Source organism: Ornithodoros turicata, chromosome 3, assembly GCF_037126465.1.
Source record: "Ornithodoros turicata isolate Travis chromosome 3, ASM3712646v1, whole genome shotgun sequence".
NCBI classification, from domain to species: domain Eukaryota; kingdom Metazoa; phylum Arthropoda; class Arachnida; order Ixodida; family Argasidae; genus Ornithodoros; species Ornithodoros turicata.
This window is the reverse complement of record NC_088203.1, coordinates 107,150,302-107,177,573: the sequence shown is the minus strand read 5'-3', so window position 1 is coordinate 107,177,573 and position 27,272 is coordinate 107,150,302. Positions and strand designations below refer to the sequence as shown.

The 27,272-nt window shown below is 45.8% G+C and overlaps 3 protein-coding genes across 4 annotated transcripts in view; all 3 read left to right on the top strand.

Moving 5' to 3' along the window:
* Window positions 1-7,838, top strand: part of LOC135389150 (uncharacterized) — a 46,252-nt gene extending 38,414 nt beyond the window's left edge. Inside the window, exons 2-4 of the mRNA XM_064619169.1 lie at window positions 1,808-2,222; window positions 7,111-7,163; window positions 7,218-7,838. Coding sequence (XP_064475239.1) covers window positions 2,199-2,222; window positions 7,111-7,163; window positions 7,218-7,533 — 393 coding nt within the window. The 5' untranslated portion in view covers window positions 1,808-2,198 and the 3' untranslated portion in view covers window positions 7,534-7,838. The remainder of the gene's footprint in view (window positions 1-1,807; window positions 2,223-7,110; window positions 7,164-7,217) is intronic.
* An 11,662-nt stretch (window positions 7,839-19,500) lies between these two features.
* On the top strand, window positions 19,501-20,380 carry LOC135389148 (methionine-rich protein-like). The gene is made up of 2 exons (XM_064619167.1): window positions 19,501-19,887; window positions 20,032-20,380. The coding sequence occupies exons 1-2, from the start codon at window positions 19,560-19,562 to the stop codon at window positions 20,355-20,357; spliced, it is 654 nt and encodes a 217-aa protein (XP_064475237.1). The 5' UTR covers window positions 19,501-19,559; the 3' UTR covers window positions 20,358-20,380.
* A 500-nt stretch (window positions 20,381-20,880) lies between these two features.
* The window catches only part of LOC135389146 (zinc finger protein 608-like), a 30,272-nt gene continuing 23,880 nt past the window's right edge, over window positions 20,881-27,272 (top strand). Inside the window, exons 1-3 of one of the 2 annotated variants that reach the window (XM_064619164.1) lie at window positions 20,881-21,030; window positions 23,282-23,368; window positions 26,741-26,962. In XM_064619164.1, the coding sequence (XP_064475234.1) occupies window positions 26,759-26,962 (204 nt within the window). In that variant the 5' untranslated portion in view covers window positions 20,881-21,030; window positions 23,282-23,368; window positions 26,741-26,758. The remainder of the gene's footprint in view (window positions 21,031-23,281; window positions 23,369-26,740; window positions 26,963-27,272) is intronic. The other variant, XM_064619165.1, reaches the window with a different exon arrangement.

Sequence of the window (27,272 nt, the reverse complement as noted above, 5' to 3'; positions counted from 1 at the left end):
TGTCCCAGAAAACCGTGGCCATGACCTTACCCGCAGACGGGGTGCTTCGGAACTTCTTGGGATCGGGCGAGCCCGGATGCTTTCACTGTTTTGGTGCGCGTTTAGACTCAGGATTGAAATGGTGTGCCCGTGCACGTTTCATCGCACGTGATGATCCGATGAAGGAACGGCTGTCCTTCAGTGTCGAAACGGCACCTTACCTCTTGGGAGATTTCCAGTCTTCTCTGCCGGTCAAACACAGAGAGCTGCTATAATATATCAGCGCTCAGAAATGTATAACATCTGTTGTCTTGTGGCTTTTTGTCTGAAATTTCTTTGCACATTATACCCGAAGATTACAACCCGAGTACTGTGCACAAGACAAAAGGATCAATCACCCTCAATCAATCAGGGCATAACACACGATCGCAGCGCAGCTCATTGCTTACGTGCGAATGCCAATTATGCCATCTGAAGCAGTTCATATTCACGGGTAAGTGCTTAACCAGCAGGGCTTTCACAGTTTCATATAGCACTTGCCCAAAAATCTTGCAAAAGTATTGCTAAAAAAGCACGACATAACAACCAAACAGTGAAACGCAAAGCGTTATACATCGTCATCGGTGCATTTGTTGTTGTTGTTCATAAAATTAAATGGGCGATGCACTTGATGATACTATTTCGACTAGTAATTTGTACTTTACTCGAAGTAAAGTTAAGGCCTGTCAAGCACAGCCTGTCAAATGACGCCAGGTAGTTGGTACTTTACTTCGAGTACAGTTGTGAGGTACTACCCATCATTGTTGGGTTGTCACACAAGTTTCCTGACTACAAAATGTCTGCCTTTGAATGAATAATATTGATCGCCAACAGGAGAGGAATCTTTCTTCTTCTTCTTCTTCTTCTTGGAGTTGGAGTTGCACGCCCTTGCGTCGCTTGCATCCGGGTCGACGGCAGTTCACCAACTGTGCATTGCGTTGACAACAATTCCAGTTTCAAAGTCTTCAAGACTCTGTGGACGCCTTCATTTTGCAAAGAGTTTTTGTTTCTCTCTCTCGTTTTGTATTTTTGCGCTTATTTTTCGGGACTCGTTGTTAGCCTTGTCTATCCAAAAGGGAGCCATGCAGTATTTATTCTAATGTCCGTTCTAATTCACTATTCGCCCTATAATAGCGAAAGAAACAAAAATTGTTTTTCCGTCCCCCTGTTTTGCCGGCCGGTCATACTGTGTGAAGCACAGAAACGTCAATTTGCCGTCTCGAATTTTGTCCAAATTATTTAGCGTCCACCACCAGCTGGGACAATGGGACGGCCACCCACGGAAAGATTCTATCGTGCAGGGGCGATAAAAATGCTTCTTCAAAGAGGCTCCTCCTCCACCGTGGGAGCGCAAATAAAATCCCTCTCCCGCCGTTTCATGGCTGTTGCCACTCATTTTTCATGGAGCCTCTACAAGTTGTCTAAGCATGGTATGTGACTTGCTTCGTCCCGCTCTTGCTTCATATGTCGCATATTGGGAATTTGTTCTCGTCGAACGAGATAGAAAGTCCTACGTGACCTTTTTCTTCGGCATTGTTGAAACGCGGTGTTTGGAGGAGAAAATATTCTCGGAACCGGGTGTGAAACGAGTATACGTGTAATGGATCTCTCAAAGAGTTTTTTTCTGCGTGAGTAGTATATATTTATCCTATGACGAAATAAGGACAGGTTCCTTCGCTGACGTCATAAAATGCCTTTAATTTCCGAGAGCGCGGCTTCAAAATGAACGCTCACTGCCAGAAAATGTGTGTTTCTCGTTATAAGCCTGCTACACAGTTTCTCATGACAGGAAGAAGACATTTTCGGAGAGGCGAAAGACCCCCTGTGAAAAGTGCACAAAATGCGTGGACAAAGACCTACATGCCTCCTGTTTACCATGCACCAGCCACAGCCTGAGAAACGATTGGCCTGACGTTTTTAGCGGCAACGCACAAAGCGTCAGAAGGAAAACCGCGGAGAGCGCTGCAGAGCGCGTGCGCTTGCCGGCGGTGCGCCGCTCGCGGCCGGCCGGCCGGCCACTCAAAGAGCGAGTTCCTCACATGAGACACTCTTCGAGCACTGGAGACAAAGTTTTCTTTCGGAAAAAGGTGCACTTTCCTGGGAGCAATTTTTCCCCCATTTGAGAAATTGCTCTTGAAAATCATCCTGTGTTTGCCGAGAATGGGAGAAGAGTAGACAACATGAGGGCTGACATAGTCCTAATGGTAAGTTCCTTTCTCATTATGGTCATACTTTCTTCCTCCCAGAAATATACCGTTTTGCATAATCCCCATAGAATACCTCGTAAATAGTGATTGGTTGTTGAAACCGTAATTTCCTTCTGTGGTTGTGAGAGCATTTTCACCGCGGACATGCATAAAAGCACCTCCTGCCTCTTAGAACTAAAGTGTTTTAAGCAGCAGCTCGTTTGAATTGTGACGATCAATTCGAAATGTTTTTCGAGAAATGCAATGGAAGCTCCCCTGCGACGTCCTTTAAATCCACAGGGAAGAAATTAAGAGAAATTTCCTGGGTCGAAAGATAATTGTTGACCACATCCAGTCATCAAGTCCTCCCTAGCTTTCTCGGATCTCGTTGTCCCGTGGCCGACGTATTTCAGCGAGTCTTCTGAAGCCTATGGTGCGCTCAAAGACGATCGTGTGCACATGTGCTGGTCATTTGCACGAAGCGACATGCCTCGCTTCCGTGGGTGTTGTCATATTTCTCGTATATCCTCGTATCTGAATAGTATAGCTGTGGGAATAACGCGAGAATAGCCACTTGCGTACTCCGACTAAAGACTGCAAAGTGCACTTGGGTTCGTCCTGCGACTTCCGCTAAGTGTCGAATGTGCAGAAATGTAAGAGAGAATGTGTCGAGCTAGATGGGTGCAACCATGAATGTCCCCGCAAAAGAAGGTTCCATCCACTCTGGCAACTCAGTCAGTGATATGAACAGGTTGAAAAGATCCCGTGAAGGCAGATGGAACAAAGACACGTGCGTCACTCAAAGAAACAGTTTCTCCACATCTTATTTACCCCGCTTTACAATCAGACGTAATTAATGATCCTACATATCAAGTTTCTCCCTGGCCGTGTCAGGATTGAAAACGTTTGGCCCTATCCGTTCTCTGAGCGGCCAATGTCACTCTACGATTGGTCCCCTTTCAACGATCGTATTCAATTTCTCCCCCCCCCCCCCCTCAACATCAACATCAACGATTGCTGTTCCTCCAGTTTTCACGGTTGCCATCCGCAGTACGTGTCTGACCGCAACCTTTCATAACATTAACCTTGTTAACCTTTCATAAACGCAGCTAGGCAGGTAACCCAACGTGAAATTTATCCACGTATGAACGATTTTTAATGTAAAATACCTTCCCGGCTCCTCCTGTTGTCATAATGGAATGTCGCGTTAGTAATGTGTCGCTCGTATTGTGAGGCCAAGCACACTCATCTAGTGCGTGTTTTCCGGTTAAGCCTTAATGAGCGCCAAATATAGGATGTTGCGGGTGGCAGCTCCCCAAATGGTCCTTCCTTTCGTGCCTACAAAAACAAAACACTTTACGAGTCTTCGACTGACACCTGTAATCTAATTTTCTGTTCCATACTAATCATCACCAGAAAAAACGAAATAAAGGAACAAATTTTTTGGCGCAAAAAAAAAAAGTAAATTTTCTGTAGCTTCTGCACGTGACTGCGAAAGCCACAGTTGAGGATTTCCACTGACTAAGTTTTTAGCACCATCCGAAAAAGAGAAAAAAAAAAAAACAATCCAAGAGGCTCACAGTTCTTTGGTAATCACTCTCGAAGGAAATCCAATTAATGTACCCAATTGGACCCACGAAATAATCAATATTTATGTACCTTATTGGTCCAAACCATTGACGTCTACGCCTACGCAGGTACTGACGAGAACAAGCGTCGGCCGGCACCACTGGTGCAATGCTCCAGTAAACAACTCGAGGTTTACTGTTTCAAACTCTATTGGCTGTCAGCGTTGGGTATTTCCTCATTTGGGCGTCATTGTAGACCGACGAGAATTCGATCTTATACTGCTTCCCCGGTGTCACTGAACTCGAAATTGTGTCCTTCCACCCGTTCGAACAGCTTGGTTGGAAATTCCACGTCATTCGACACCACTCACTATAAATGAGTGGGCTTAATTAGTTAATCTGCTTTTCGCAAATGCTGAGAGAGATCAGGCAAGAAACAATACGTTGCATCTCCTGTCTCTCTTTTTTTCCCCGTGCTAGCGCCGCGAAGCAACTGCGGCTATGCGCGGCGTACATGAAGAGAGGACAGCAGGAAGGAGTGGGGGGGGGGTTAGTATGCGTCCTGGGCCGACTTCAGGGAGAACTGTGCCGACATTCGTCTGGAAAGGCTTCGGAAAACCCAGGGAAAAGCTCAGACAGCACAGCCGGTGACAGGATTGGAACTAGTGTCACCTCCCACCCTGCCTAGATTGGCGGCACGTTGCTCGGGGAAGGGATGAAAGAGGAGGAGGGGCGGCTCAAATGTAATGAGCAAAACATCGTATACTTAGTATTCAGGCACCCTAATACAGAGCGGCGAGTGCTGCATCACTCATTCTTTGTCAGCAGCTGTCGCCAGAGGGCCGAGTGTGTGTGTCTGCTGCTGCGTCAACGTGTTTAAAACAACAAACAGCGAACGAATTGGCTAAAAAGCGACATTAGTAATCGTAATTTACGAGACCTCTATGGTGATGAAACTGTTGAGCAAAGTACTGTGCATAAGTGTCCAATTAAATTTCGTGCATCGGGTGCTGCTAGAGCGAACATTGAGGTGAGGAAAGCCTCCAGGAATCCTTGAGAATCCAGGAACTAAGGGGAAAAAAACTGACGGAATCGATCAAAAATCGGGAGAAATGTCTAGTTGCAAATGGTCAAGTGTAAGCTCTTGTAGCCAATACAATGTCCCTTTTTTGTTTCGTGCCAATATCTTTTTCGTTTGGGAGCTACGTTACGAATGTACATCACTTTTTTTGTTGTAGTAGGAGAGAGACTCTTTTCAGCCGCCCCCTCGTACCTTGACGTCGACTATATCCTCCTAGCAGTACACAGCATAATAATTCGTCAAGTTATCTTCTGTGACTTAGGGTACAATCGTCGAGGTCCCTGTCGAACACCTTCCCCCACTTTCTTTCTTTGATCGAAGTTCTTGAAGCATCACCTCATCGAACGGCAGTCGTTGATGGGACGAAGAGTGCTATACTTCGCGGCAGACTCATGATAGCAGAGTCGATGCCACACCATTGAATTTGCGGCGGACATGCTTCTCAGGAGATAGTGGCATTGCTTTTGTAGGCACAAAACGCTTATGTGATGTACGCAACCCCCGACTGTGCTGGTGACCAACCAGAAAATTGGAGAAATTTCATTCTGTGTGTCGACCATCGGGTACGCCACTGCAGTCGTTCCGGAGATCTGAAAATATCTCTGTAGCATTTAACGACCTCAATGAACCGGCAGCTTCGATAGTTGAAACTATCGGAGCGGTTTTTCATCTTCTTCTTCTATTTTTTTTTTTTTTCGCTGGGCTATATTTTCTGCCTGACATTTTTCACCAGGAGAAAACGACCTATCTTTTCCCCGTTCGTTACACCAGTGTCTAAGACCAGCGTCACGTGTAACGTTATACCTAAGGTATCATTAAAAGTGACGTTCTTTCGTTGGAAACAAAGTTTTTCTCGCAATTTCTTGACATAAGGGGAGGTCATGTTACACGCATACCGTGACCTTCATTGCTGTAGTATATATTCATTATTTTAAGCGTGTGCTTTCCCGAGATTTTCTTGCCCCAGGCCATGTGGAGACGCCCCCTAAGATAAAAAAAAATCTTCCTGGATTTTACGGTCTCTTATTTACCGGAACTTACGTAACTGGGACCCTCCTCAGTAGGGGTGCATCCAACCGCCGTCAAAGGTATTCATGAATGGGGTGCTGCCATTTCGTAACGATCTTTGTTGTCCAATGAATGGCGCCTATATAAACCATCGGACGCTTTCTATAGTAGCTCGCTGTTGGTGACAAAAGGCAAAAACGACATGTGCCTGCCTTGTTCGGGGCTGCACATTTCTTCTGTCTATAAATTCCCTTACGTGGGCTTTCTTTGGGGGCTTCTTTATCTGCTCATCAGTTACCGAGCATTTGGGAAGCAAACATTGCATCTCTCACATTGAACACCCTCTTGACTTCATATTTTACGGTGTCACCGCTGGGAAGCTCGCTGTGTCTTGCAGTGACCACCTACTGCGTTATTTTTAGATAAGCATAGGCAAGGCAAGATGGATGACCCCCAAGCACCGTGCGCGACTACAGAGAGGTTTCTCTCAAGCGTTAATGGCGTTAGTATTTAGCTGAACGTGCCGGTAAGCTCGTGTTGAGCACGTCCACGTATTTTCAACGTTTCGTCTAAGGCCGCTTTATTGGAAGTGATGTCATCAGGATCCAATTAATCGAGCAATGTGGAATTCATTTTTTGCGGTTTTTAGATGATAACGTTCAACGTAGAAATTTGATTTCAACTATAGTCTTACGCACACCATAAATATTTGTCTCCCGACGTGGTGGAATGATTTCTGCCACCATCGCTGAAATACTGTTTTTGAAAACATGAACAGCTAAAAGTGTCGACGTGGAGGATCGTTTTCTTGCAGAAAGTGGTTATGAGTAAAATGTGTAATTATAAATGTAACCAGCAGGACCCTGGACGACCAAACCTGTTCTCATTGATAAGCTCGGACGGCAACAAGTGACGGCTTTCAGACAGCAACAGGTGTTTTAAAGGCAAAGCGAAAGACTCGGCGATAACCAGCGCGGTCTTCTCACAATGGACTGTTCTATAGAGAAGAGAACAATGGACGTTTTTCTCTTCTCCTTTCCCTTCGGTTCCAGCGGACAATTTTCTTTAGTTGTATCGGAATTTCTGCTTGGAGTGGTCAATTTGCGATAGCCCGGTTTCCCAGCGGACGCCAATAATAGAGCTAGCAAACGAACGAGCATCCGTGCGCTCGTAAGTTACGTCCATATACCTCTGGGAGGCCGTTTGGCGCATCCAATCCATTGTATGCCAAAATTTGCTCTCTTTGCAGGTTTTTTCTTTGAGCACGTTTTTCGTGGGAGCCAGGAGAAGCAAACCTTCCTTGTGAGTCTCCTATATACCTGCGGAGAAATGGGTAGTAATGACTCTTATTCGCAGGAAACGGGCTTTCGAATGCTGTCCTTCTCTGACGGAAGCCATTCAGCCTCTTGGCGGTGTCTCCATCACGGGTCGTATCATGGAACTGTACCGGGAACCGAACGCAACGCAGCAGTTTTACCAGACCTCGTGTCGGGAGAAAGTGAAGGGCAGGCCGTGCTTGTATGTTCGCTCCAAGTACCGATCCCGCTGCATTCAAACTTACAGCTACATGTACGCGCTGGTCCGCGAATTCCAGTCCAATGGACCTTGGCGTCTCGACTATATCCGCTACCGTAGCGGATGCACTTGTCAAGTCCAACGGAATCCTTTTTAACCTTGCTCAAAGAACCCTGCTCAATTCCCACGTTTACTTGACCAATTATTGACCCCTCGGTGAACAAGATATACCTCCTCATGTGTTCCTATATGTATGACCGCGTAAACTGTTGTAGGTGAAACATTCAAAGAGCCGTTCCTGTAAAGTACCGATATAAACTTAATTGTTAAGCAACAATATGTACTGGCATTCGTTGTACTAGATGAGGCATTTAAATATGGAAGGACAAGCACAACGCATAGTTCAATTAGATGATGGCAGTTGAAGAAAATGGGATTCTAACCCTCTGATTGCCGGTCAGGTGGTGTATGTTCGAATCGAATCGGTTTCTTCTTTTTTTTTTTTTTTTTCTTCTTCTTTTTCGCTTGCCAAATCTCCTTCGAGTCACAACTGTGCCAAAGCTCCGTCAAAAGGATGGTCCTCTCTTCAAGCATCACCACGGATAGTGTATTTACTTTTCGCCTACTTGAACTGTATAATATATATCGGTATTATAAATGATTGGAATCGACGCGGTTTGAAATTCCTACGCAGTGCACGACGTCAGTGACGACATCCTGAAGTCACCAGGACGTTCTCCTGGCGACGTGACCTCAACTGTGTGAAAGGGGAGGTTACATGTAACCAACCTGACGAAACATGATTCTCCCACTAGCTCTTCCCCGTAGACAAGACTCACAACAATTTCGGGCAAGAGTACACACTGGGGCTTCCCTTTAAAAGAACACTAATTACTTGCTTTTAGAGCTTTTCAACGCCAGTTTTCAATGAAGCACTTGTGACAGAAAAGGGTGCTTTGAAATGAACAACGGAAATATTCGGATGATGGTGATCATGATTGATTTCTCTCGTTCTGCGTTGACAACGGCCAGTCCTGGTATACAGTTGAATTTGAATCCTGGTAGAACTTTTAACTGCTAAGCAATTAAAAGCAGCTCAGTTCAGCATGACACTCATTATTGCACTTCCACAACTATCTGCTATCGCCGCGTTTACCCCAATATTGAGACAGCGCAACGACGGCCCAGCATGTGATTTACCTTCATGTCTTGAGATATCAGCGTGAGACAACCCAAAATTCCGGGGCCATGTGCCACTGCCAGTCTGCAACCTTTTGACGACTAGCGGACGACCTGTAATCGTAATTACTTGACCAAATCACCTTGATTCCACATCATCGTGATTTTTGTTATTCCCATTCGCTACAAGCGAGATATTTCCTTAGCGAGTTATAGTATTTGTGTTCAAGATGGTCAAGGAATTGCAGGAGTAAGCCTCACATGATCGATCAACTGATTCTGATTCGGCGAATAGCATGATGAAGACGAGCTGCCGGACGAGTTTTTAACAAACAAGAAATCAGCAGTTTACCATTACAGGCATTTAAATCAAATATACACGTCAAACTGGAATAGCGGCTATAACTAAGCGCACACTGAAATCCGCTAGAAGATGCGATTGGAATGACACAATTCAACTGTCCAAACTGTGCCATACAACGCTTTATCACAATTTCTAGGTTCGTTAATGAATTCTTTTCCAAGAAGCCGCTCTGCTCTGGGGGAATCCTCGAGGGTGGTGTCAACGCTTCACACTCGTACAGAACTTTCTTCTTCTTGGATACCAAACTTGGAGGCATTCTACACTCTTCGGAGCTTACCTGCCCTACAACTTTCGCTATTCTCTGACGCAGACCATGGTTTCGTTTCCTCTTGGGCATTAGGAGGGCAAAAGGTGTCCCACTTCTCCCTGGTCAGAAATGGGTGTCGTCATGGGACATTGTTCTGTTCTGGCCTAGCCGCCACCGCCCGTTACAAAGGGAAAGTATCCATCCACGCCAGAAGGAAGATATCGCTTTTCCATCTCGCCCTCTTGGACTTGGCCAGCACCCCGCGTCTAAACGTGCGACGTGGACCATTGGCGTAGCTAGAAGGGGGTTTGGGGGTTCAACTCCCCCGAAACTGTACCTTTGGTAGCGCATTTGGGAGAGGGAAACAAGGGTGAAGTCCTACTCCCCATGTAAAACTACCATTGCACCCCCTCCCCCCCCCCAAAAGAAAAGAAAAGAAAAAGAAACTACGTTTGTGGCTACGCTACTGATTTGGACGTTAGAGACACCTTCTCGAAACTGAAGCTCAACTTTCGATTCCGATGGCACAACATCTGTTCTTTCGTTCATGGGTTGGGACGGCTGCTCTGACCACTAAAACGGACATTCGTTTTCCACTTAGTAGTTAGTATATTTGTCGTACTGTGGCACCTCGTTTCTTTGACGTCACGGTGCTAAGCTTGGATTTGATAACTTTCTTTGTGGTAACTTCTTCCGATGTAGAATAAAAGCCGCTTATAATCTATGGATCATCTAATGCCTAATGCCTGCGGATTTATTGAAAACGAGGAGGTTCTCCCAGGGATTGATGCAAACACATTCTATGCCCGTTTTTCTTTGTGCGACCAAAGATGCTATGAATATTTGCACCAGAAGCACGCACATCCGAGAAAACATTTAGTTTCATGAAATTCCTGATGGACGTACACCTTTGTCACGTCGACGCAGTTGAAAACTCACGCACAAGCACGTCACCAAACATCAGCACCAGGGTTGTCTAACGTATGGAGTCCTACGCGTTACATCACTGGTACTTTCCAGTCACCGTGGAAAGATTGTCTTCAATTAAGTCAGAAAAGGTGGGAAAAATGGGAAAATTTCGGTCATTAATGCCAGAAATTTTTCACTCGTTGCGAAGAAAATGCGGCATTTTTACAGAAAGACAGATTTGGAATTGAAAGTACTGTGTAGTATCCTGAGTTACCCGGGAGAAAAGAAAGAACCAAATCAATCTCAAGATGAATGGCAAGAAAAGTGCATCGTAAAAGTTACTTCCTGTTTTCGCCGTCAAGTTATTAATGACCTAAGGATGTCCTGATCCTCGTAGGTTTTCGTGCATGGAGACTAAAATGACTTGGTTGTGCCCCCAACGACTATTTGGTGAAGTTACCAACGTCCAACAAGAAGGCCTTATCCTGATACCAAGGAACCAGGTTTTTTTATTCATTCAACTTTCGTATTAGAGCACAGCACGGGCCTAATTTTCAGGCCCGTGCCCGGCGCAGGTACGGCTGCTACGGCCCGGACCTGGCCTGACGTCTTCTATAGATTTTTAGCCCGGGCCCAGCCCGTACCCCACTGTTTCCAGGCTCAGGCCCGGTCCCAGCCCGCCTCTGCTCTATGTGTTCTCGAGGCACGGAGGCGTATTTAGATTTACTAGAGAGCACAGCGCAACGAGGAAAAGGACGCAGCTAAATGGTGGAGAGTGAGGAGGTACACATGAACGCAGCGGCTGTGTTTCTTTGCCGGCAAGCCGCTCTGTGCTTGGTGCCTGCTTGATTGGGAAGGCAGCGCGCAGCGGCGCGTGGGCGATATGTACGAGGGTGTGTTCCATAAGTTTCCGGCCCGAGGTAGAAAATGCGCGCGAATTTGAAAATGTGATTAAGGACGCGTGGCGCCATCTGTTGGAGGGCCGGAGAACCACCCTCAACCCTCTCCATGCTTTTGTTGGTTGGAGAGCGGCATTTCAAACAGCCAGGGTGTACTCTTCAGTTAAAATGGCAAAAATCGAGTACCGCGCTGTGATTAAATTCTTGACAAAAGAGGGACTTTCGCCTAAGCGCGACTGGACAACGTGTACAGGGAAGCCTTTCCGTCGTACACAACGGTAAAAGACTGGGCGAAGCAGTTTCGACTGGGGCGAGAGTCCATTGAAGATGATCCACGCCCTATCTAGCACTGACGCTGCCTAAAGCTGGAGGAAATGCCGAACAAGCCTGAAAAACAGCAGATATCTGTCGTTTTGTGTTGCCCTAAACTCAAGGAAATGACGCCTTTCTCACATTTAATCTTGGTAATGGACCTTCCTGTCTGCAGAAAAAAAAAAAAAAAGGAATATCTTCGGACTACCTTTAGAAATGAGCGCAAGTTAATTCTAGAAATAATTTTAAGTTGAGATACTAAATATTGGCCTTTGAAAGAGGGCGGGGTCGAGTGTATGACTTATGTAAGTCAGCATTTGGCCCAGTCATCACACTGTAGGTAAAAATGAAAGGAGGCTCGTCAGTGGGACCTTTGGTTCGTCGAACCTCGCGAACCAGCGGGGTTCGATTCGACTGCGAAGAGGTTCGCGAGGTTCGACGAACTTTCGAATTTCAAGTCAGATTCGTCGAGGTTCTCAGATTTGACCTATCTCGTGAAAAGTCGAAAATGCTTTGAGTGATATACCTCATAAGACTAAAATGTATGTTTGTGAAACATAAAATGAAATGAGATCGGCGCGCATGCTCAGTCCAAGCCGAACTTCTTGGAACTTTTAAGAATTTTCCGAACAGAAGTTGGAATTTGGCCAACTTTTCCGAATTGGAACATCAGAAGGTTCACTACATCTTTAGTTGTATCCTACACAACCCACGTGGTCAGGGTCAGGGCAGCGCAGACGATGAAAACCTGTCTCGAGTGGGATCGACAAGTCGAGCTCTGCACGGGCTGACTTTTTCGAGCCCGATCCGACGCAATCGAAAAATCCTGCTTGGCCTTCCTGTTTTTATGCGCCCTGTGACTCAACGAATAATGCCCGGCCTGGCATCTCCAGCTGCGTTCTCTTATGCATAAGAGAACAGAACGCCCAAGTCCACTCGGACAAGCGCGTTATCTTTGCACTTCCAAGTTTTTCTTGATGTATGATGGACAGACGCATTCTTCCAACCGCTACCACTCAACCTAAACTATGCGGGCGTAATGGTGGAAGCAATGTCAAGTGGCTTGGGAAAATTTCTAGGACGTCAAACCATGCACATAATGCAGCGCCCTTTGTTTGTTTTTGAAAGTATATGCACAGTAATCACCCAAGCGCGCGATCACGTGGGCTAATAGTCCTGTGTTGTATGGAAATAGCTGCATGACTCGGTTTGGCCTGCCTCACGGAGACATGGTCGTTCCGGGTGTGGCCTGGAGCACACAGTAAAGTACAAGTCCGGGTCAGGGGCCAGTGCAGAGCTGTACCGACGACATGTCCCCACTGGGTCCTGTTCCGGATGGATGGATGGCGGCTTCACCAGCTACCTGCTTTCAACCAAACCCCAAAGTATTTATATTTAGAGACACGTCGATTGTTACATTAAATTTTGTTATTATTATTATATGATCGCATGAAAGACCATCTGTGGAAAGGTCGCTCTTTGCCTTCCCCACGTGACCCTTTCAACTCCCTCTCCCTTCCGCGCGAGATGTTATCTCTAGGCGATGTTGTGAACACACGTATTTATGCTCATATGCTCACTTTTCGGGCTTTGTTGGCATTTTTTGGCAGGTATTTTGGGGCTCTAGGAGATTTCGGTACGTTTCGTTAGGGCTGTACCTCATCTCCATGGTCACGATACATTAATGAGACGCTATTGCCTTTTCAGAGCCTATATTCTATGTATAATCTGCAGCCAATCAGTAGGATACTGCTGAATAATGCATCGTGAACAGCATCTGTGTGGTGACACCACTATACAGGGTTTTTCTTTTTCTTTTTTTTGCGCTAATTCCTGTGCTAATTCCTAATTATGCTTTACGTCGCGAGGCAACTATGATCATAAGCGATGCCACAGTGGCCGCTCAATGGGTTACTTCTACCCATCTGAGGATTACCTATTTCACAGGTCCAGAAATCTCAGCACATAACACGCGCCATTTAACGTCCCTCGACGAGGAGACGGCCCGTCCGACGCAACTTGTATCCTGCCACAAAACTACTCGTGTCCTCGGTTGGTCATGATCCCACAACCTTGAGGTCAGTGGGCGGACACGCTACCAGCTGTTCCACCGAGGCGGAGGGGATGGCAGATAGCGACGTTTGAAAAGCGCGCGCCAAAGGAGAAAGAGGGGATAGAGAAACGCGAGGAGAAGGAGTTGGAAAAAAGTCTACTTTTCCGTCAAACCCATCCAGCGCCATCTGTTGAATACGGACATAACCTTGTCTGGCACTACCCCAACCTCAAAGTCATCGGTGCCGCAGCGCATGCGTATAGACCGGTGTGAAAAAGGTCCCTTCCCGAATACAAGTGACAATGTGAACCGAAGCAAACGGAAGAAAAAGGGGGGAAATCCCTGGCGAAACTTCCCTTATTCCTTTACCCCCCATACTTCCCTGCTACTTTCCCCTTTTTCTTTCCTCTGCGGTGCTGTCGTCTATCGGAATCCTACGAAGTCCACGGCTCGCCTTTATTTCATTTCATCACAGATGGCTCTGTTTCAGCCGCACCCGCACTGCAGAATATTGGCGGTGGTTTGCAGGGCAGCGGTTGTGGCAGAGATCGTATAGGGACCGTTCGGGGTATGACTGTCGTAGTTTTGTTGCGTCGTGCCTGATTTCTGCAGCAAAAGATATGCACCTAACGACTCTGATTGGCCATCTAACACCCTAGTAGGCTACAAGCAGCCACAAGAAATGTCCACGTTCCGATAACGTTTTATGTCCTTTCAATAAATCAGTTGTGAGTAGACGCTTGGTTGTGTCCTTCTATCTGTCCTCGTCTCTGCGTCGTTTTCTTGTGCCATGTACCCTGCAGAAATATTTCTTCTGGCTAAAGGAAAATACTTTAAATTAAACCGTCAACCGTGATGTGTCGAGTGATTTAACATCTTGCGACAATCATGGCGCGCAATTTGCCGAGAAAAGACTGCTAACTATTTCTTACTTTTTCTATGTTAGCTATTTCTTAAGTTAGATAAGTTATATAGCCTCATTCCATCGAATTCACGGCTTAATCGTGACTATATATTTGCAGTCCTGGGGAGCAAATTTTGTGGTCGCGGGACTAAACGGGGCAATCTAGGAGACTAGACTTCCCATTTCGTTCATTTTTTCTTATGGGGCGGTGCGCGATTTCCTACTCAACACAGTTGATTACCTTTCTGTACGATCTATCTATTATCCGTGTCCCCACGCTCTTCGTCTATCGTCCAGTTTCCTGAAGATGGCACTCAAATGAATGAGCAGTCCCTATGTCAAGCGTATAGACCCGGAGGGTTCTTTCGGGAAAGGCTACGACGTACACAGGTAGATACTGCCTTTTCCGGACACTTTTTAAAATGAATATAGGGAGACCATTGATAACGTCACCGCAGAGATACTCTACCTACCGGAATCAACGGAAGGGTACATCTTATCCGTTCAGTAGATACGGTGCTTCAGGACCCAACGGTCTACTAACACTCAATAATAACGCGCCAGTTATGGACCGGAAAATACTGTAATTGTTTATTGTTTCACACCTAATAGGTGGCATTTGCAATGAGACCCACCATTTGTACCGCAAGTTCATTTGATCATATGGTGAACAGCAGTTGTCCGAGGGGGCAATCTGTAAGTCGTCCGCGGGCCCACTATAGACCCACTATAGAAACGGTACGCCCAGACACAGAACCTTAGGAACCCACACAGGTGGAATTCGCTTGTGCGTACTCAGGGGAACATCAGTGTGGTGAATGGTCAACGGACGAAGCCAGGGAAACAAACAAGTATCGGATGACAACTGTTCCTTCTGAAAACTCCACCATCTGTTTCCACTTGATACGCTTCTGTCGGAGTCTATAGACAACACGATGAACGGTGTTCGTTATTCATACCATGCCCCCTCGCCGCAGGGGAGCAACGTCTCTTGTCGCATATCGTAATTTGTTTTCTGCGTTTCGATCCCTTTCTCCTCTCACTTCAGCAGCTTCAGGTAACTGCGAAGGCGAATGCCCAGTAGTAGCTCAGCCAGACTGAAGCCGTTTGCTAATGGGGTAACACGAACTCTGAAGAGCATTGTAAGTATCGTCGATGCGAATGGCAACTTCATCGAATCCATTGTTTTGAAGAAATCTCAAGTCCTGCGCTCGAAACCCCATTCTTTGGCGAATCATGCAAAATCGCCACTTTCCAGAGAGGTAAAAGAGGTCCATTGCCACCTTCTGCCATGGACGGTGAAGGCATTATAGGGGTTCATGCCGGTTTGTGGACTCCTGATGCAACGAGGGTATACCTTCAAACTATATACTCAATGTATCCTGAAACTCCACATGCCACATTACTGACATCGTAGCTCTTGCTCTGCACTGTGTTACTCCGGGGTACCCTTCGTGAAGCTTGGCAAGTATACCTTTCCTCAGAAGGGCGTCGTCACAGGAAACACCAAAGCTCTTTTGCCAACAGGTCATGCAGCTCGCGACAGCGTGTGCTCTGTCTGGCCAACACTGCTGAATATATGTCGACAGCATATCTCTGGTGTGGAGAAAACATCTGGTCCGACGCAGGGAAGTACGACGTGATGCCCCTCACATAAGCAGTCAGCTCATCGTCAAGCTCACTGTATTCACTGTGTCCCAATGGACTTGGAGAAAGAACGTCGGCCGCAACAGGTGACTTCCCTGGGACAGGAATCAAGTCCAACAAGAGAGCAGTGGAGTGTTTTTTGTTTTTTTTTTATCCCAAGGGTATGATCGTGAAGATCGGGTGCAACGGCTTGTGATCGGTCTCGATTCTGATGAGGATGCTCGTGACGTAGTCCCGAAACTTTTCGCAACTGTAATGCAAGGCCTCCTTTTTCTGATTGAGCATACTTCTTTTGCGTGTCTGTGAGACTTCTTGAGGCGTATGCTACAGCTTGATAGGTCCCGTCAGGCTGCAACCGTCTAAGAACCGGCAGGCCTCGTATTGCGAACCGTCTAAGAACGGCTTGTAGGCCACACGACGAAGCGTCAGCAGAGACTACAGTCTTCTTCTTTGGATCGAAGAAGACCATACAGAACGGGACTCAGCGCTAACAATTTCTTGACGGCACTAAATGAATTTTGTTGAACATCTATCCAAACCCACACGAATTTGGAACTAAATGTATTCAACGGGTTGAGAATGTCAACTAGGTGAGGAATAAAGTTTTCCAGGTAATTCACCATACCCAAAAAGCTCTTGAGTTGTGTTATACACCTGGGATGCTTCGTTTCTTGAGTAGCCTTTACTTTGGCGTCGTCAGGATGAATCCCTTCTTGGTGAATGAAGTGACCTAACAACTCCAAAGACACCGTTGTCCAGAAAGCGAGCGAAAACCTTTTGTAATCTTCCGTCGTGCTCGTCTCTTGTCTTGCATTGGCCCAAGAATGTCGTCCGTGTACCAAACAACTCCACCTACTCCCAGGGACGATGTAAGCAATATTCTTGCGGAAACACTCTGGCGGGGACGATATACGAAGAGGCGACCTGGTAAACTTAGAGCCACCGAAAGGAGTAATGAAAGTCGTGGATAGAAGGGTTTTTCAAGGTTGACCGAGACTTTTGCTTGAGAAAAATCACTGAGTAAATGTAACTTTTGGAGGACAAAGTGCAATCCTTGTCGGGTCAGCAGCACGTGCGGCAACGGTAGTTACCCAAGCAGCACAATGTACTGAAAGTCAAGTGCAATAGGGGTGGCCGGTATGTGTCTTATCAATGTTCTTTACTTTCAGAATTCTACTCAAGGCCTTCCACCTACCCGTCCACCCCTATTGCACTCGACTTTCAGTACATTGTGCTGCCAGGGGTGGCTGTGCAACAGCGATACATAATCAAGTCCCTCGTGAAGGTAACCGTCAAACCAGCGGAGCTTTTGCAAATATTACAGACACCACATGGACACGTTCGTCCGACTCCAGTGACGCCAGTGAAGGTCACAGGCGTTGAGCAAGCCATCCCCGAGAATCGGTGCGTAACAGTTCGGGACGTCGCAGTCCAGCGTAATATTAGTGCCGGCGGTGTGGAAGCATTTACGAGCGCTTACTGTTCCTTCGCTTAACTGAGCTTCTTTGCACAAGCACTGCCATGATCACCTGGATATACACTGACGCAGATTAATCATCTCCAGTGCAGTATCCAGTGCCTACACTCTTAGGGGTGAACTTCACCGCATAGCATGCTCCTGGTCAACCATAATCTCGAATGATATCGTTATCTGCACTGATTTGTTGAAAATGGGAGGCAACGCCTCCCGTTTTGAACAAATTAGGGCACATAACGGTATCATTCAAGATTATGGTTGATGAGATGAATGATACTACAGCATGGAAAACAGCTGATGGGGCCGAAGAGTCCGCGGTTCGACCAAACGACAGGATGGGAGATAAGGATAGTGGAACAGAAAAGGTGCGGAAGGGGATGGTCCAAAACTGAAGACCGATGGATGAATCAAAGGGGCAACAGAGAAAGAAGTGATCCATGGTCTCATCACACGGACAATGCGGGCAGCAAGAGGACGGAGGAATTTTGTGATGATTACTTCAATTATCCGCGATGAACAAAGAAGGGAATTCCAGCTGGATCGGGGGCGGCAAAGATCTGGACGAGATGAGGACAGGTGATCGATGGATAGGCGACTGAAGAGATCAGACCGCTTGAACATTTGGTACGGGGGGAAAGAGGGATATGGCGGGAAGGGATGTAGATTGTAAGGCCGCCTTGGCAAGGGCGTCGGCAGACTCATTCTCAGAGATACTCGGATGTCCCATTAAATGACTAGTTCCTCAATGTGAGCAGGAGAGATGGCGAGCCAGGATAATATAGCTCAGAAATGAAAGAAAGTCAATCACAGAAAACGAGAGCCTCCAATTGCCTTTCCCCTTTGATGCTGGTGCCGTCTGCTGCACCCATGGCCCAAACTCATTCCTGGTTCAAACAAAAACTGCCGTCACTCTGTTGAAACGTTGCCCACCTGGCTTCGTCACTGCCACGTGCCGAAGTATCCTCACCGAAAGACCCGCTTTCTTTGGATGCCCGCTAGTTTTCTACAAGTGTTTCTCTGATGAGAGTAACGGCCGAATCCCAAACTATCGGCAGCGTACTCCGTGACTCTCTCTTGTCACATAAACCATGTGAGAATGTGTAAACAAAGATTTATAACTGTAATAGAGAGAGTGAGAAAAAAGTTTATCTTAGTTGAAAATATATGTCCTCATTGTTGGAACATCGTTGTCTTCCCTCAACCTCAAGGAATGTCATCATCTCTATATTATCACCAGCTCGCTCGCATCCTGCTTTTATGTTCAAAATATCACCTTCAGTGTGGATGAAACTCATAGGAAAAGATTAACGCACTGTGTTGTTTGGACAGAAAATTAGTGGTGCAGTCGCCGGAAAATCGATGGCGTTGCCATAGCGTCTTTTCATTGTTGCCATTCCATTTTAAGTGAAACAGCATTCCCGAGAATCTACGTGCTAATGAAAGCCGATTTTTGCGACACAATGTACAATGACTTTACAAAGTGACTCCTCTAGAGACAGAGGAAACGCGCTGGACTTTTAATACAAGCGTCTGTACGTGCGCATCGTACCTACATATACAATGCAGTATTTGGTTTTTATTTTACTATGCAATCAGAGCGGATAACGAACAGCCAACTCAAGAGCCAACAGATTTACCTTTCCTTTCTTTTTTCTTAATAAACATATCCCCCCCCCCCCCGACAGATTTCTGATGGGCTCAAAATGAATAAATACAAATGACGAAAGAACTTTCCAATAGTTCCAGGGGGGATAAGGTGAACATCTAGAGTGATATTGAACTCAAGTAGAGAAATAGGAGTTCACCAAGATGAACCATTTTGCGAAAAGGTGCTTCCAGTTAGGTAAATCACACTGGGGATATGTACAAAAAAACGTAAAGGCGAAATGAGATGAAAAATTAATTATCATTGAATGACTTTGTCGACGAAATGTTTATTTTGATGTGCAGTGTAATTAATGTCAGAAACAACGTCACACAAATCTAGTATTGGAACACATTATGAGGACATAAGATGCCTTCGAGGTGTGTATGATGTCCTTTATCCCGATAATGTAATCTCTTGACTTACTCCTTGGTTTTTCTTTTTCTTTTTAACGGATGGAGGCATTAATTACAAAGATGTGGAATAATGATGGCAAAGAAGAAGACTTGCGTGCGCCCGCGCCGTTGACGTTCTTTGTCCGTTCGCCATGGCAGCTGATCCCGCAGCGCAAGCAGCAGCGATGGCAGGGCAGCCCGGAATGATGCCAGGTCAAATGCCTGGGCAAATGCCAGGACAAATGCCAGGTCAAATGCCTGGGCAAATGCCTGGGCAAATGCCTGGGCAAATGCCTGGACAAATGCCTGGACAAATGCCCGGACAAATGCCCGGACAAATGCCTGGGCAAATGCCTGGACAGATGCCTGGACAAATGATGCCAGGACAAATGCCTGGGCAGATGCCCGGGCAAGTGCCTGGACAGATGATGCAAGGACAGATGCCTGGGCAAATGATGGCTGGGCAGACGATGATGCAAGGTTTGTATTGATGTTGTGTTGTTTCTCCTTGTCTCGGGTATCTCCTCTTCGCAGTTATGCACCAGCTAGTCAGCACTCTTCTACTCCTGTTTGTATTGACTATTGTTTCTTTCCTTCCTTGTAAACGTCATTGTCTTCCGATAGGACAAGGAATGATGCCTGGCAAAGGTCTGAATACCACCAACGTTTCCGCTAAAGAAGGTGACGTGATGGACGTGGAAGTCCACTACGGCGATTTGCCCCAGGAGATGATCAATGAACTACGTGACGCAGCTGGTAAAGCTCTCAAGGAACAGAAGGATTGGGCTGATATGGCCACCAGCATTAAGGCTGCCTTCGAGGCCAAGTATGGTCCCACCTGGTTCTGTGTTGTAGGCAAGGACTTTGGCATTACGGGGACCTGCGAAATGAACCGTGGGGGATTTGTCTCCATTGCTGGTGTGGCTGTCGGGGTCTTCAAGTTTAAGTGAATAAAGCACCCAGCCAACAAAAACTTTTCGTTTGTTTTTGTGCTAGTGATTTGTAGGACAACCATCCGCTTTCAGCAGTGACAGTTCTCATAGCTCTGCTCTCAAGATACTTTTCTCGGCAGTTGCATTGTTCGTTTGAGCGCCCCGAAACCATTGGTTGATACTTGATAACCTGTACAGAAAATATGGGAGTGATATCTTCTTTATGTGTCTCGTGAGGCAACATTACAAATACTTTGCTAGCAGTAGTGGGGTGGGGGGCGCACCCTACTCTCTCTACCTCATGCCTCTCTGTACCAAACCATGAAACATGACTGTGTGCTCGAAGAGGACATTTCCATGCGATAACTGCCGTTCGCGTGAGACCAGCTATGAAAAGTTTTGTCCAAGGGGAAGTTTTGTTGGAACTGCTGCACGTCAAGTGCTTTGAAGCTTTCAGGTGGGAAGATTGTCGCAGAATGAAAGCTTCCCGAAAATTTTGGATATCCACAGACAGCGAAGGAGACCGGTAGAGGCGCAGCAGTTTGCACATTCCTACGCTAGACGGCCGACGTTGCTTTTTCAAAATGGCGGTGTCTCTCGTTTTGTTGTTGTGGACAACGGCTTTGGGATAAAAGTGCGCCATGAATTTAGAGCATCTGTCGCATTGCACAAACCATTTTTCGCACACAACGTGAGTAAACGGATGTTCACCATCATAAAATCCCTTTTACTATGCACCGAACGGAGACATGTAGCTGCTGCTTTAGATCATAAAACCTGTCAAAACTTGCTCGCATTGTCTCTCGGGGAATCAAGCAGACCTGAAATGCATAGCTCTGACGTCCAAGGTGTCCAAATAACCCTTCTTTAATAGGTTTAGCAGAGGACAGTACGAATTCAATGTGAGTTCATATTCCTTTGTGTGGCGGCCTCCTCCTCTGGGGGCCATTTCGCATGTACGCGTCAACAAAGGTCCTCTGGTACAAAAAATCCCATCATGAGTAACTCTGGTGGGACGTGTGGGGCCACTCCTAGCACGGATCTACCGCAATCAATGTTCACCGAGGAAATACAAATATTTTGATTACACCCCCCTACACCACATGGGTACAATTCTCGGCTCTTTCATAACTCTTCTGAAACCTCATTTTTATGACTGTTCACCCCTTTGAGAATTTCAGGCTTGTCTCAGGAATGAGAAATCGTAGGAAAAAAAAAAACTAAAAAAAGAAAAACTGACCCCGAGAAAAGAACCCAACGGATTTAGAACTGCCCTCCAACATAGATTATGGGAGCCACTTTTAGAAAATTTGTGGATTATCAAAGCATTGGAAGTAAGACTGCTTCACCAGTGTAGGAAGTATGAAAGATCTTTTTAAGATGCGTAAATGTCCAGAAGTTACTGTTTTCATAAGGTGTGCCATTGCTGTGAAAATCATAATACAGGAAATGTGCCATTGAACAAGAAATTGGGTTGATACAGAGGAATACTCTGGGCTTTCGTCTCGTTTGTCAGCAATTTTTGTGTGCCACTCACTTCTGCTTGTCATCGTACGAAACGACCAAATAACACCCACCCCACAAGGCCCATCTCTAACATTCGTGGCTGAGTTCATGAGCAGCTCTCCGTGGCATTGTACGATTTACTGAGGTGTGAGGCATCCTCAGGCAGGCAAAAGTAATCATTTTGTTCTTTTCTTTGCAGTGGCTGTAACAAATATTGACAAGACAATAGTTTCGGACAGAAAACAGATTCATTATTCGAGTGTCTTGTTACCGTGTGTTTCCAATTTCAGTGTGTTATAGTTGTGTTAGAGCATTTTTTGATTCAGTGGGTAAAAGGGAATATATTATATAAATTACAGATGACTAAGACAGATTTGTACCATTTGTCTACTCCTTTCATTAGTGAAATATTTCGTGGCAACAAGAATAAACATGCAGTTGTCACATTAAACGAATACTTTTTGAAAGATACTCGAGGAACACTACAGCTAATCTTATCAAGTTTTAATCGAGTGATACTCAGTGTTTGGTCTTCAAAATTTGTGAAGCTATATGAGGTGTTCTTTTCTTTTGTAAAAATCTGGAAGTATGGATTTACCTACCCGTTACAAAATAGGTTAGACGAGAAATAAGGAGGTGCGGACGGACGTGGTTCTGTGCACCTCTCGAACCAACCTAATTAAGGTTTAATGGAAGATGAGCCATTTAATGAACGCATCAAGGAACCAGTCTTGGGTAATACATACAAATATATTATATGCATTACCTAACAGTTTGGTCATTCATGGGCTGAATTAGCTGGAGGAGGATCCATGAGATGTCGAAATACGAACAAGGAGAAGCTCGACATGAGTGTGGTTACATAATATGGTGGTGCCACTGTACAACGATGACGACGAGCTTGAACTTCTGATACGACGTAGTTGATACTCGCAGCTCCTTGTGGGGTAGCACTGGGTTAGGCCCCATCAGAAATGAGTTCTTCAATCCTTCTACTCACAAGAGCAGCAAGAATATGGTATCAGCCTTTCATTAGTTGCCCCAGTAACAACGTTTTCCTTTTTTCGGCAATTACTATAGCGCCAGTGAGTGTATGCTCTAGTAGATTTAAATTGTTCCATGATGCAAACAGACTGCCACTTTAGCGCAGCAATTCCAAGCTTGAAATCTGTAACAATTACTGACGCAAAGCAGAAGCTCCCCGGGGATAAGCACAGGCGGCTCCCATATTTTTCCTACGAATAGGTTTTTAAGTATTTCTTTTTGACGCATTTAACGAGGAGCACAAACATGAAGGTCGTACGCAACAGCGGAACAAAGCCGGGCCTTAATAGTACAAATTTATGGCTAGATTGAACAATCCTGCGTATTGGGGACTTTTCTCATGAGACAAACTAATGTAACTTGGTTAATGTTACGCTTCCATTCCTCCCCAGGTTTTTATTGGGCTGCCACAGTAATAAAATTTGGGAGAAAATTTTACAAGAAATAAAAACAAACTGCACAAGGACCATCTTGATGAGGTTTGGACAGCTTTTATTATCATCCATTTTTGCTCTCTTATGCCAGAATTATGCTCTTGCATATATTTTTCCATGGATCAGAAGTGCTTCATGAGAAAAAAAAAAGCACATTCTTGAACACTTAGCACATCTCAGTTGTTTGTAATGTGATAATTGGGAGAACACACTGTCAACAAATTATGTATCACAAAGAAAAAAAAAAGGTTGTCGATTGCTAGCATTGCTAGTACTTCCTTTTGTTGGATATCCTTCCTACCTATATGAAAATGTCATTGAAATTTGAGAAGCACGTACACTATTGCTAGACAGGTGCTCCTGTCTTTCTTGTCACCATCAGCTTTACGGACATACCGATGGGCAACTTGGCTTGTACTTTAGACATGACTGGTGGGTACAAAAAATCACACTTGGGTTTCCTTTGGTTGGTGACTGGAATCATTTAAAGTATCCTTGAGAAGTTTTAATTTACTAGAAAGGTCTTCCTGTGAATGGTATACAAAAGAGAATGAATGATGTGACCCCCGTGGTTTACAGTCAACTTTGAGGGTTTACTTCTTAGACTACTACAACTAGGGTTTCTTGTTTTTGTTGATTATACGTGCAAAGATATCCCAAAAGAGGGCAAAAATAGGTGCAAAACTCGAGTACAGTAATGCAGCTTCCACTTGGCTTTTCTAACATCATGAGCTAAAAGGGTAGCTCACCCTCTTCAGCACAGAAAATGGGAAACCCTAACTGTAAGCAAGCTTTTCATTGAGAAACAATTGCCTTAATTGAATAACTGTGGGAAGCAATCTAAGGCTTAAAGGTACTGCAATGCAGTAGAGCCGCAATCTCAGAAAATTTATCTGTTTGATAGCCTGAGCTCTGGGTACACTTGTGTCACAATTTTTGTCCCAATGTGGCTCATAAAAAGAAAAAAAGAGGACTAATATTGAAAATTCTGGGCAACACACTGTTGAAGTCGCCACCAACTACACATTGCTCGTCGAGTATGTTACGCTACTCAAACCTACATTGCATGCGCACAACGCTGGGTCTAAAACAAAAAAAGTCGACTGCGTGTGGGCTACGTAGTCGTCATGATCCGCAAGCCAGTTGGGAACATAGATCACTGTTGCTCGACGAATTGGTGATTATATCCCGCCAGATGTGGCCCCGACCCGTTTTACCACAATTTTACTCTCAAATTAAAAATATTTAGTGTTCCCTGTCACATGTATAGATCCACCTCTATTTGCAAACAAGAGTGTGCATAGAGCAGACGTCGCTGGTGGGCAAAAGGGAGTAAGAACCCGCGTACGGCGTATTTGGCCCTTCTGTACCGCGTAGCACATTCAGTAGCTACATCATTTCGCTGCATGCCTTTAAGGCGGACTCATGCGGTCTACTTAAAGCTCGCTTCCGGAGAGAGTCGGCTGCACCGTCACAAAATTTGCTTCACCGTCTGTGCTTTAAGGAAGTAATATAATGGGCGCCAGCGTGCAGAACATGCTAGCAAACGACAAAGCCATTATTTTCATTCGGATGGATCTGGAAAACTGCAGTAAGCTTGTTGAATTTGTTGATTGCAATCAATTCCCCGACTGCTACTGTAGGGAATGGCATCATTTTGGCAAATATATCGCGGGCGGGCGTGCCGAGGGAAGCAATTTTGTTGCATCTCCCATAGACTCCCATGTATTGAAAATCTGAAACTTTAATTCGCCAAAAATCAGTGGATAGCGCCAGGCATTCAGAAATATGTAATTACCTAGGTAAACTCGAGGTGAACACGCCTGTACCTGTTTTGTGTAGAAATTTTGCGAGGTTTATGAGAACCCTGCGAACAAAAATTCCCCATAGACTTTCTTAAGAAATGAGTCCGCCTTAATAACCACTGGAAACACGAAGAGACTCGATGATTGTGCGATTTTTGCCCACCACTGCAGAGCCGCTGCATCACTATGATGTCACGCGGTGCAGTGAGTCTAGCAACAAGCTGTTAAACTGTGCCACCAACATACTGTATTTTCTCGAGTCTAAGACGACCATTTCTTTTTTTCAAAATCCTGCGTTCCAATGTTGGGGGTCGTATTACACTCGAATATCCGCGCCACAGCGAGGTCGGGGGAGTGGTGGGAGCGGGCGGTGAGATCAGGCCAATAGCGCGGCGAGACCGATACCACGTGTTGTACCGTGATTTCACGCGTATAAGCTGCGCCGCAGATAAGCCGCAGGCCCCTTTTTGAGGAACATTTTGAAAATTTTTTCATCAGATAAGCCGCGGGCGATACCACACAACTGTTTTTTGCGATAAAGCAGCGGTGCAGATATAAAACCAATTCTGGGATCGGCATTGTGTACAACAAAGGAGGTCAGTTCTAGTGTTCTAGTAAGATCGGATTGTGCTCTTGTTGCGCACATTTTCTGGATGGATGGGTAAGTGGTCTTCCCCAAGACGTGAATCAGTGTCACACCTTTCGTTAAAGCTACATGGGGGAAGGTACCAGAAAGGTCAGTCTACTCGAATGTGAACGTGCTCCTGTTATGCATTGTTCGTGCATTGGTGGGGCGGTGCTGTTCCGGAGACACTGTCGGCCCTTTCGTTAAAACCAGTGTACGGGAAAAATACCGGAGAAAAATAGTCAGCAGACAAGCCGCACCGGTGGATAAGCTGCAGAGCGCAGGCGAAAGGAAAAATTTGCGCATAAGCCATGGCTACTACGCGTGAACTTACTGATGTTGTCGGCGCCAGTCAGCGCAAAAGGAACGAAGCGGTGCAACTGGGGACTGACTGTCATGGCGTCGTCACTGCTGCATTTGAATGCAAAGGCTTTCTTCACTGAGTGTGGCAACAAATTAATGGAGGCAAGGCAGTTTAAAATATTGGAAGTAAATGTTAGAAGATGGCTGAACCAACAGGGAGAGATCTAGAATTGTGCCCGTGCAGTGGATTTTGGACGCTTGCTGCAATGTGCCTGACGATGTGCGCGCTTTTAAAACGTATCGTTTGTCTGACGCTTTCATCGGAACACAATGAGCTGTGGGCAGATAGCGACAAAGAAAACAGCATCAAAGCGGTGATGAATAAACCGTATTGTGCATCATTTCCAACTGTTATGCTGCCTCCCAATCTCTGTTTGCTTTCTTTTCCAATATCATGTACCCTGAACTTGCGGGTCGTCTTAGATTCGAGAAAATGCGGTAACCTGTCTGTCTGCGGCTTTATGGCACCTTTAACAGACTGCATTGATGAGCAGACAAATTGTGAGAATGTGACACTCATGAAAAGGCCATTCCAATCATGGAAAAAGAAAGGTATCTCTAGGCTGGCCTTGAACACTTGCTTGAAGAGCAACATTGTTAAAAGGAGGAGGCTTGCCTTTGCAGAAGTGGGCGGATGGCGGAATGAGAGACCCCCCAGCCCCAGGAGGAGGAGGGCAGTTGTCGGATGCCCGGCTGGTAGCCCCCCCAAAAGCGGAGGGCTTTGATCCGGACGACTACAACGAGTGGGAGTTGGGCATTGGGGATCTCATCATTGATCTGGATGCTGACATAGAGAAGAGTAACCGGCCTCCCATGGCCTCCCCACCCACCCCTGTCGAACACCAGGTGAGCTGGGTTTTGTGCTTACTTGATTCTGCGTTACATTTAGCTAAATCGTTCGCATGAAGATAATTCCACTGGCTTCCAAATTGCTTGTCAGGCACAGGGAGTGTTTCCCTCTGCATGCTCGAACCGGCGTAATTGTGTGTAAAGAAATCTGGTGAAATTTGGAAGGATGTCATCCCTCACTACAAACCCATCTACTTGCTCAGTTGTAATGAACATCCCTCCAACACTCACATGCCAGCACACGGAACAGCTTTATCATTGATGTATTCTCGTGGAGTGGAGAGTTGTTGCAAAACTCTGAACAGGG